Source organism: Perna viridis, chromosome 2 (genome assembly GCF_037379345.1).
Source record: "Perna viridis isolate PV_CMFRI_1.1 ecotype Kerala chromosome 2, ASM3737934v1, whole genome shotgun sequence".
In the NCBI taxonomy this organism is placed as follows: Eukaryota; Metazoa; Mollusca; class Bivalvia; order Mytilida; family Mytilidae; genus Perna; species Perna viridis.
The window spans coordinates 58240953-58253023 of record NC_142446.1 but is presented as its reverse complement, the minus strand read 5'-3'; the positions used below and the strand labels follow the sequence as shown (position 1 = coordinate 58253023).

General features: G+C 31.5%; 1 protein-coding gene across 5 annotated transcripts in view; it reads right to left on the bottom strand.

Moving 5' to 3' along the window:
• The window catches only part of LOC148626233 (tyrosine-protein kinase Fyn-like), a 54009-nt gene that overhangs the window by 23815 nt on the left and 18123 nt on the right, over positions 1–12071 (bottom strand). Inside the window, exon 1 of one of the 5 annotated variants that reach the window (XM_088570071.1) lies at positions 10234–10367. The exons of 2 other annotated variants lie outside the window; for them this stretch is intronic. Coding sequence is in view for 1 of the 3 variants with exons in the window: in XM_088570066.1 (XP_088426192.1) it covers positions 1720–1942 (223 nt within the window). In the remaining 2 variants the exon portion in view is untranslated. Of the gene's footprint in view, positions 1–1719; positions 2953–10002; positions 10137–10233; positions 10368–12071 lie in introns of those variants that run through there. 2 more of the 5 variants (XM_088570072.1, XM_088570066.1) reach the window with 2 other exon arrangements.

Sequence of the window (12071 nt, the reverse complement as noted above, 5' to 3'; positions counted from 1 at the left end):
TCAGTTATTACTCAAACTCCATAGGGTAGACAAAAAGTCCACATCTTCATTCAATTGCCAAAAGCCAACAGTTAGTAAAAGCGGATTTGCACATGTCAAAAAGGTATAAATTGAAAAAAAAAAAAAGAAGAGATGAAAGTCAGTCTTTGGCCAGATTCATTTGTAAACAGTAAAAATTTTGTAGCCAAATGAAGTATAAATTTATTTTCCAAAATAACTTAAGGATCTCTAATTTGAAATGGGTAAGTAAATCAAAGCCACTGTAATATTTCCCCATGAGGAAAAAAGCGCCAATTTTGTCTGACCTACTATTTAACCTTTTGTAATGAGTACCAGATCTCCATGGCTCCACTTCCTATTAATATTAAACCTCTGGATTTCACCACTTGTTTGATCACAGAAACAAACAGGATGTCACAATCTTTAGCCAATTATTCAAACTAAAATTTCTATTATTTCTGTTATTTAGATCAGAGAATCATTTTTACATACATCTATATCAAATATATATTCAAGATTGACCCAACTATGAACATTTCTTCAACTTTCTTGAAGATAAATTCATTATGAAACTGGGAAAGTTAGATGCACCATAATACACACACTTCAAAACAGTGTACATGTATTATAACTAACCAACATCATTTATATACTATATGCATCATGTACATTATAACCTTACAGTACTGCCAATTAAGTATTATTTCAAAATTTACTCATTTTAAAGACTTGAAAATCATACATTAATCTAGCACAGTTTCAAATTCTTTTTTTAAAACCTGCTTCAACTTACATGGTTATTCCCAGCTTTAAGTATTTTATTCCATTCATCTAAAACTTAATATCAGACCCAATTAACATGTGTGTGAGAAAACTTACTCTGAAAGTACTTTTATTCGTGGGTACCAATTTTTTGCGATTTAGGGAAAAATTATCAGTTTGAAGGTTTTTGAAAGAGCAATCAAAGGAACCAAGGTTATAGCGGTAATCAAAAGAATTCATGGATTTAATAAATCTATTATACAAAGGAATGGCAATTTCTTTTTTGTTGGGAATAAAATTTTGTGGTTCGACAAAACCTTGAAAACCACGAAAATTGATACCCCATGAACATTAATATTATTTCAGTTATACATGTACATGTACAGGGCCTAATCTAGAGGTAGAAATGAGAAAAAACTTCTCCTTGTTTACGCTAACTTCTTTTGTCTTTGATAGGGGAAGTAATTGTAATATATTACATAGACAAAAATGTCAGTATTTTTATTTACTAAAACTTCTCCTTGTCATTAGGCTCTGATGTATACTTTGTTGCACTGAAGTACTATTAAAATCACTCAGTAAGATTTAAGATGTCATTGCATGATTCTCATCCCCGGTAAAAAGCCGAATCAACCCTTTTCCTCACCAGTTTTCATTAGTTTTTGATTTACATGTTGTTCACATCTTCTAAAATATTTTTAATACCTATTCATTACTTACCAAAACATTTACTTAAATTATTTCTACTTTTTTGAAATTCGAGTTCAAGAATTATTTACAAAAATACTCCCCTCCCCAGAAAACTTCATCTTTTTATATGGCATATTATCACAGATGCTTGACCACAAAATTTACTTTCACGCAAGAAAAAATTACGAAAATAACACCGAAAGAAAATTTTATTTACAATCAATCTCCCCTCTGTGCAAACAAAAGGAGTGTTGAAATGATCCTTACCTGGGTTTGATTTTCGAGATTTTTTCTTTATTTTTGGCATAGTTGAAGATTCCCCAATTTTTCCCAGATCAACTTTTGACATATTATAAGTAATCCAGCACATATCTGAGCTTTCATTTTTCTGGGGAGGGAAAACAAATTCAATGCTTCCCGTGGATTTGCACTTCTCGCTGAAAAGTCCCTTCACATGCTTAATGAATTTCTGACCATTCTTTTTCTCCATTGATTTTTTAACGTTAATCCGAAATTAATTCTTTAGAATAACACAATACTTTAATTGTTTCCACTTCATGGTTTTTTAACCTATAGTTCGATTTTACTTTAAGCTTTAGTATCCTATAGGAATAGATTATAATCCTTGACTATTTTCTTTTTAAATAACTGATCAGAACTTATTTTGACTTCACAATTTTAATCCCTCACACTTCATGAACTGAAAAGAACTTGATGTTCTATCCTCAAAAAATTAATGAATAAGAAAAACATTAAACTTATTAAAATGCGGCTCCTTGCCAATTTAAATGACCAGAATTAGTACAAGTCATTACTCTAATGTCCTTTTTGACGTGTGTTTTTAGCTACGAAATAAAGATTTCTCCTTGACATGCGAAAAGTCCATTTCAGTCTCACACAATTTAATCCACAATTTTGTGTTCAAATTGTAATTTTCAAGTCTTGATACTCAATAGCTTGTTAAATTGAATGAAGGCCAATTCTGAAGAAACTGGCATTGCTCTATAAAATGTAATTTGTATCCTTTCTATGAAATAACACTTCTGCATGCAATCCTTGAGCTGTCAATTACCAAAAGTTTGACTAAAATCCATTGAATAATTTGATCAAAATATTAAATGAACAAGATGTTGAAATTTTGCCTTCTTCAATTGATCTAACTGCACTCTCTGATCATTAGATCTTTGAACATTATGACTTCAAACAACTAATAACTATATGCATTAGCGGTGCAGTATGATTTCCTCTTGTTAATGGAAGATCGCACTATAATTGTTCTGGATGAAGCATTCTCTGAAGAACATCCAATTAAAATTCCAGTACAGAAAGATATACAAAGAAAAAAGTTAAAGATTCACGGCAAAGCACTCCACTTTCAACCATTTTCTGAACAATGCTTTTTCGTACTCATCTTCCCAATTATAGGTGAAAGATCAAAAAAGGGGGAAAAGAAGAATCGAAAAAAGATGTCAGGCGCACAAGGATAACAGACATGAAGTGCCTACACACAAAAACAATCTCCCAAACTTCCTGTCAGATTACAATCATCCTTCAGAGGAGCATCTTTTTTCTGATGAGGTTCGCCAAAGGGCAGACAACAAGTGGTTGACCTCTACCAGGTGTGGGGCACATTTAAAGGGGATTTGTTTCATTAATATTTAGATATACATTTCATTTAATCACTCAAGGCTGGCACTTTTAACAACTTCTCTGACCTGACTCCAGATGTCTTGCTTTTAAATGTCACTTTATCAGTATTTTCTTTTCTCGTTAAGATAAGAGTTTAAGTAGTTTTTATGGTAAAAAATTTACATTGCATAGAACATCTGTGGGTATTTTTGTGTTGTACAAATTCATCAATCTTTTTTATTTCCAAACAGAGAAACCAGATATCCCAGGTCTAAGATGTCTTCATTAAGGGCTAATAGGATAACATAAAATGTACATGTTAAAATATTTGCAAGTTGACACAAAATGGACACAGAAAAATAAGTGTGGAAAAAAAGCAACTTTGCATTACTACTAAATATTTAATAAATTATAAATAACTTTATAAAGTCATTTTTTTAAAGTGACAGCTTAGAAACTATATGTACCCTTAGGATAGATTCAGAATATTTTTCTCCAAAAGAGACTCAGATATCAAAGTTTTGGAGTCCTTTAACCCCTTTCACTGGCTAATATCATTATACATGTATCAACGGTGACCTTAATTTCCTGCGAGTTGACCTTTGATAAAAAAGATTCCATGACCTTCAACTCTCAAAACTGTAAATTGAATCCCTGCTAGAAACATTAGTGCAGATCTGTACAGTGAAGTGCATCCTAAATCAGCATATCAGGCATTTTAAATTAACCCAGAAAATACAATCATAGGATTGACCTTGATAAAATGCCTATTATAGAATTTTGGCAGGATTCCCTGATATAAATTTAAGTCAGGCCTAGGAAAAACATGTGGCTTTGTAAATTGCTCTGTATTTTATCTCCTTTTTCAAAACCGGAATTAAAGGTCATTTGAGTATGTTTTGTTATGAGTGAAATTTTCTATCATAAGGCTTTTTTATTTACTTTTTTTTACAAGTGTTTAGTAACCCCAATATCTTAACCTTGTATTTAAAACACAAAAAAAAGACAAGCCCACTTTTTGTAATTTCTATTATAATTTTAGCCACCTTTTGAAAAAGACAATTTACATGAATTCAATACTAATATTGTTCATCTAATATACATGTAAAAGTCAGTTAAAAATACTTCACTGTAAATACATGTACATGTATGCAGTTTATTTAATTTTGCTCTTTTAAAAATTTTCAATACCAACATGGGAAAATTTCGTCCATGTCAAAAGCAATTTTGTCAAAAGCCAAGTAACCCAGGCTCTAGAAAACACTTCAATCATTGTGAACAAGCACTTGCAGATTTAAATAAAACCACAATGACAACCAACCCTGAACCAAACAGGAAACCGACTGACCCTAGCTTAATTACCTATCAATGAAAATGTCAAAATTGGTTGACAACATCATCAACATAATAACCTCTCTACAGGGGCTTAAAATTCCATTGCCAGTGGTCAAGTACTCTAAATCAGATACTTCCTGTCCACGACAAGATAATGAGAAACCAAGCTTTGCTTTGCTGCACTGTAAATGCATTGCACACATGGGATTTATTTATTTGTTTAGATGCAACTAAGACTTGCACTAATTAGAAGCATGTGTAAACACCAAGCAGATAGAAATATCATTTTATGTTATGAATGAATCTGACATTCCAATGTTAATGAAAAGATCTTGTCACTAATTTACTGCTTTAATGAATGAAATATTGAAGACATTCAGTGCAGGGACTTCTCAATTATTTCATAACTCAGAGGGTCAACATATAATTTCTGATCTTTGAAAATATGACAAAAGCAGATTTTCTTTAATATGCACAATAATATCATGTTTTGTTTTAGCTTAAAGCTGATAAAATATACTAGAGGGTGAAAATGAATGAACTATCATCTTGTTTTTCAACCTACAAAATAATTCTGTTTAAAGCCAAACGATAGCCAATCCAATGATACACATGTAATCCATGAAAGTTAATCTAAAAAAGACAGTCTAAAAATGTGGTATCACCATTCCCTTTTTTCTGTAATTTTTTCTTCTATACCTAGTTCATTATAGTGTTAAAAATATCATATATTTCAATAATAGAGTTAATCAAAACTATTTGTATCCCTTACTTCAATGATGACAATCAACTACAAAATGTATTTCATCTTCCCCTCATACAATAAACAAGTATTATGGTCTTGACAAGTGGTTAGGGTGATCTAAGAAGACCAGATAACATCAAAGCACTTTTAAAGGCTTTTGAATAGTGGCTTGCTCTTCAATTATGCCAACCTATCAAGTACACTAAAGCCGCTTTTATTTAAAAAATTCATGGCCAGTAAACATGAAAAGAAAGGTGTAATATATTGTCACAAACCCAGTCATGATAAAACAACTACAAAGACATGGCCACACTTTTGAAACAGTATCCATTCTATTCAACAGTTTGATACCTGGCTTCAAACCTTTTTTTAGTGGTTTGTAAGGACTAACACTAGAACTTCAAAAGTTTTCATTAAAGCGCGAAATTTCCTTCATTCATAAATCATATCATCTTTTTACAGATTCAAAGCTATCTGTTTCTAAATAATCTACCCTTTTCAAGTTTATCATTACTAAATGAGTTATCCTTAAAATTTGATAAGTTTGAAAAATATGCCTGAGTCATTTCATTTTCAATTCCACAATCACATAAAAAGGTCATTAATTTATTTGATTTAGAGAAATCTTAAACCATGCATTACATACAAATTAAAAATTTTGATTAGTTCCACATGTGATTTGATAGTTAATAAAATCTCTCTTTTTTCCCTATTTTCCATTAGTCTATACATGCATGTATAAATTTATTTAGATGAATTCAATGCAGTTTAATCTGAAAATGAGAACCTACATTTACAAAATGTACATGTAACTTGTAAATAAACTACAAGTATATGTACCGTAAGATTATTGTGACAGACAATTTACTTACTTGTACTACACATGTATTTCCCAAATAGAAATTTGAGCAAAACAGTTATAAACTTCATTCCTGAGAGGAAACAAATACAAAAGCTGATACAATCCAGATGAAAAAAGAACTTTAGAAGTGAAGGATGTCTTCACAAAAAAGTAAAGCACTTCTTGAAACATGCCAGGTGAGAAACAAGAAGATGAGAGTTTGTTTGACAATGTGGTTCCTGCTCATAGAATTAATTTCATTAAATTAATAGGCCCCCTTGGTGTGTTTACTTGAGGAATTTCCTGTTGTCAATTTCTGAGTCCAGCTAATTAGCGCCTATTTCCTAATCCTACCTGAGATAATTAACACACCTTTATCAACTTTAGAGGAAATGGAATTAATATGCATATTTGAAGGAAAACACATATTTCCTTTTGAGGTGTTAAACATGACAGACATCAAAGATAAGAGAAAATCCTTTTAATCTTTAAAAATTTAAAATCAATTTAAGAGTCTAGAATTTGAAAGTGAAGGACTGTAAATAAAATCAAGAGTCAACGATCAAAGAACTTTGATCAGAAGATACCAATTTACTAATTTTCGTTTGATAATTTAATGATTGTAGGGAAATAAGCTTAAAATTAAACAGCAGAACATGCATTTTACTTGATTTCAAAGACTTTATATTCAAATAAGCAAATTTGTTTGACAACCCAGAGGAACTTTCCTGAGGTAATTACACTTATTGAATATGCAGGATTACAATATTTTTTTATGTCAATGTACTTGTACAAATCTACATATATGCAAAAGTGAATGTTCATCCTCATTCATTGTTGAAACTGAATACTGTATTTTTTAGAACCTGCTACATAAGAGAGAAAACAATTCGGCTGAGAGCTGAAATATGGAAATTAAAATATTTTGAAACATTTTTCAATGTAAAACTCCTTGTAAAACATATACACAGATAGCTGTATGATAAGAATTGTGCCTAACTCATCTCAAAGTTTATTAGTTCATTCACAATAAAAAAAAAAGGACCTGAACTTTTCCAAGTTCAAATTAAGGCCTACAAAAAAAATCTGTTTCCAAAAAACATCTTCAAAATTATGGTTGGTAGGTAGGTTTTTGTTTTAAAATTCATTGATTTATTTTAAAGAATTTTGAACCTTCACATCGAAAAGCAAGGCAATTCTAGTTAAAAAAAATTCAATTTTTTTTTTTTTTTTTTACGACACCATACAAAAATTAGGGTCGGTTGGGTTATCGGAAATACATATTTTTTTAAGCCTAATGGTCCACTTCAGGAAAACTTAACATTCTCAGTAGAATGTTAATAAAAAAACAGCAGGTCCAGGACCTACATACTGGTATATTAACATCAACAAAATTTCAAAGATCCTATATCAGAATTTGAGGGGCTCTTATCTCAGACCCGCACTAATTTGAACCCTTACAAAATGGTTGTGTACAATGTGTTTAAACATATATTCAACTGTTGTATGTACATTGTATGTTTTTTTTTCAGAATGAAAAATCATTTCAGAAGTAATAAACAATGTACATGTATGTACATGGAAAATACATTGTACTCCCAATGAAACACTATAATTGTGATACTCTGATTACCTGGTTAGACCTTTTCACCCCAATAACTTAGCTTGATGATATTTAACCTTAAATTCAAACAAGACTAATTATGCCAAATGGCCTAATGATACATGTATCATCTTATGAAATGAAAAATCAGCATCCTCTCTATGAGGAGATCTGGTATGAAGATTAGAAGCTGTACTACTAATTAGCAGGAAACTAACTGACAGTGATGATAATTCACATCTGTGCTGTATGTTCATCCTACTGTTACCAAAATCATCAATGAAATTAACATTTGCTTTTTTACGAGGTACTAACATCCTGTACAATTTATAGCAGATATCTGAATTTAGCTGGCATGTTGGAAAGGGCAATCCTCTTATATACAGATTGGGAATAATTGCATCTTTAAAGTGAAGAGAAAAAGTACATATATCACCAGTTTCACAAGTTCCATTCATCACGATTGTACATGTAGATTTACAAAGAAATATTACTTCATAATTTCCCTAAAGCACATTCCTAGAAGACTGAGAGGGTGCTGAGTTCCTTTAGATTAGACTACAATTGTACTTCTGTTCATAAATTTCAATGTACATGTACATCAGACTTGATTTGATTGTACATGCTGCTTTTTAATGCTGTTTCGGCAACCAGGGCCATACAATTGAATCACAGCAAGAGCCTTTAACAATCTGACAATATTTTTTCTACTCTAAAGAGGCCTTACTTTCTTCTACAAGTAATACATAACATAATTACTTACCCTCCACACATGGTGTACATGCATAAGTGTTGTTCTTGTTCAATATACATTTACATGTACATGTGATGTTTTTGTTCAACATACATGTATATGAACATGTTAAGCTTAACTTTAAATTTTAGAGGAACAATATTACAGTTGTAATGTTTATTAAAATCCAGATTTCAAAAAGGGGAAGTAAGAAATGTATGAAAGAAATTACAATTACACTTTCCAAATTTATAACTGACAGATACCTGCTATGTTTTATCATATTCAAATAGAGACTACATGTATTTAAGGGTAGCAATAATCAAGTATCCTTATTTGGGTTCATCATCTATTCATCTAATTTTAAGTTGTGCAGATACATGTAGACACCAATCATTGTCAGTCCTTTCATTTCATGTACTGTAAAGATGTACAAATGTACATATATCTTTTGTGAACTTAAAAATACATGTACACCTGTAAATGTATCAAGCACTTGATTTAAGTAGTGTAGTTGCAGAAAAAAGTGACTGTTGGCCTGTCATAAGTTCCAACTGTAGCTATTCTAAAGTCAGAGCCAAATTATATTAACAAGTACATGTATCAGGCCTAGAGACTTGAAAACAACTATCTTCATCTAGATCATTGGCAGAGGAAGTTGCATGCATATAATTTCAATGCTCAGCACAAATGGAATTAATACACACATGTATACACATGTATATCCAGATTCAAGTACATGTAAATGATGCTTCGCATTATCATGATAATACCTGTACTAATTTAAGCAAAATAGTTGAATCATAGATGCAATAACATGTCTATATGTTTATATCGTAAATTGTGTCACACATCATGTATATAACAGTATAAAAAAAGTAGAAGTACAATACAATTGACACAGAAATCTAGTATTGCCTCTGCTGTTGTCCAAGGAAAGTTCAGTCCTTGTAAATAATACCATGCCATCCTGGCATACTCATGAAATATGTCTTGACCAATTGGGGATGTCATGAACAATAGCAATCCAAAAATCCCATAGAGTTTCTGAATTGGTCCAAGTTTTCTTATATATTCTTAAAACAGAAAAATTCAAAAATTTTGGAGCACAATGAAGTGCATTCTCCAAAAACCATGTTAATAATACAATATAAAAATTAAAAAAAATAATTTTTACAAAGTCCTCATGTACACTGTGTATGTGAAATAAAGATTATTCACATTTTAAATACATTAAGACATCTTAGAGCACTGTTTTCCTTCATTTTTTGTTGTTGCTTAGGGAGAACATTTATCAACATGTCAGAGTACACACAACTTCGCACCTCTGTTCGAATTATAACAGAACAGGTACATGTTGGTGTGAATACAGCAGTGGTGGTTCATTTACATGCACAGTGTACAATTACAAGCAGTTTAGAATATTATTGCATCATTATAAAGGAGTTTAAGCCATTTAGAAGTGAGAGCTAAAAAAGGCTAACCCTAAAAATATGTAGTTTCTGTGGAAGGGTTCTACATTTTCATTTTACTTTAGTAAGTTATCAACAGTGACAGTGGCACACCTTGCCCAGGTACATTCAACATACATGTACAGAGGTTTGTTGTTCACTTTGACCGCTTTTTACAAAATTCTAATGCTTAAATTGTTTTACATGTGTTACCTGCTATTAAAATTGTTCCATTCCATCAAAAGATAATACACGTGTTGAAGTAAACACCTTTCAATTGGAAAACTGCCAGTTTAATTAAGTGAAGTTTCCGACAGGAAGTTGTAGGCGCCATTTTCTAATGCCTTAAATATTTCATTTTCCGACGTTACTTCGGCAATAAGGAGGTAACCGAGCATCCCAATGAATAACCACGTTCATTTGGTTAACTAATATAAGTTTTACCTTTATCAATTTATCAATTATTGCATTCGCCATTTCCCATTTGTAGATTTATATGGTTCCCTATCGTCCATGTGTGTTGTTATAAAAGGTCAAGGTGACCGAAATGTAAACCGGATGTTGTATATAGTGTAGACAGGTGCGAAAATATGATTTTGTAAGGTGTGCTTATGTTTTGTAGAACATGAGTAAAGAAGTCCAAAATATGTGACGCTATATTAAACACAATTTAATAAGGAATTGTGGAACTGTCATCGTTTAATTACTTTTGAAACAGGGATATCAATACAGTAAAAGTCCATGTACGAATTACCATTGTCCATGATTTAGAGAGCTTTTACTCGATCTTTAATTATGATTATATAGACATTTTATTAAATTTAATTCCAGATCCATGACTCTAATTCATAATTCATAAATCCTTGTACAGAGATAAGAATTCTAAATATCTAAATGGTCCCTCCACAGTGGATCCCTCTGGTAAGGGAGTGTATTAATTTGTAATATAACGTCCCTGCTCTGGTCAAGGCTTTGATGCTGACACAAGGACTTGAGGTCATAGATGCACGAGTTAGATACATTAATAGTTAAAACAGCATTTTATTACAATATCTGTCCATTGAATGGTTCTAACTCGTGGCCACAAGTGCATGCGGATACTGATACACTCGCTGCTAGGCAAATGATTATACATCACTATTTAAAACTTGATTATATGCGAATTAGGACAGAATTTTAACATTTTACTTTGCTAATATTAAAGTCACAAACATCGGTAGATTGGTCGACAGGGGAGCAAGCCCCTGAGATTGTTCTTCAATTTCATATTGCAGACAATTATTATTAGTGTTTGGGAATTAAGGACTTTGAATTTAAAGAAAACATTTCACAGAGTTTTACATGTTTTATGGCAAGTTGCAAAATCTTTTAGGTCTTGGATTTCTCATACAAACACCAAACGTCTTTCAAATGCATCTACATTTAAACTGAATCGGGACTAGCAATGACTAGCAATGTATCCTATTACCTGTAAAAAGATTAAAGTAAAAATATAAGGTCCGCAAATAATAAACACACAAACAATCAGATTAAAAATTTTGTTTCTAGCTCCAACGAAAATAAAAAAAATAATTGCTTCTTCAATTGGTTGAGTTACTTAACACCTTTAAAGGACGGTTCGTTTCTCTCGGTTGCTGTATACGCCTTGAAATTACCAGCAACTCTTGTAAATCAAATGAATATTAATTATACACCAATACAGGTCCGTCGTGGATCCAGAGGTTTACGTGGGAAAGTGGGGGGGCAAATGTTTACATACGAAAATTGGAAAAAAAATGCATCACATTCATTTGTGCAAGTAATGTAATGCTAAATGGCGAAATTGGACGATTAATTATTAAGGTATTAATATTTCTTTCTCAGTTTAAAAAAAATGTTTAAGGTAAAAAAATAAAACTTTGAAATAAAAATGCAACTTTACGAAGATTCGGACCGCAGCCTCCCCCCCCCCCTATTGGATCCACCGATGCAATGATTCTGTTAAATTCATTTATTAAGCAGAGCAGGAGGCTAGGTACAAAATATCCATTTAGCATTCACTTGATATGCCGCAATTGTTCGTATAGCTAGAAAATGTTCTAATAATTGGATGAAATAATTATATGCTACTTCATTAACACTTTATAGCACTCAATAGATAAAGAAAAGTTGATTTTGTTCTATTGAGATACATTAAAGTTTATCAACGAAATTAAAAAAAAATATGAAAACGAAGACTATTAAAATTATAGATAGTATCATTGCGAATTTCTGCTCCTGTACTCCGACTTGGAACCACACAT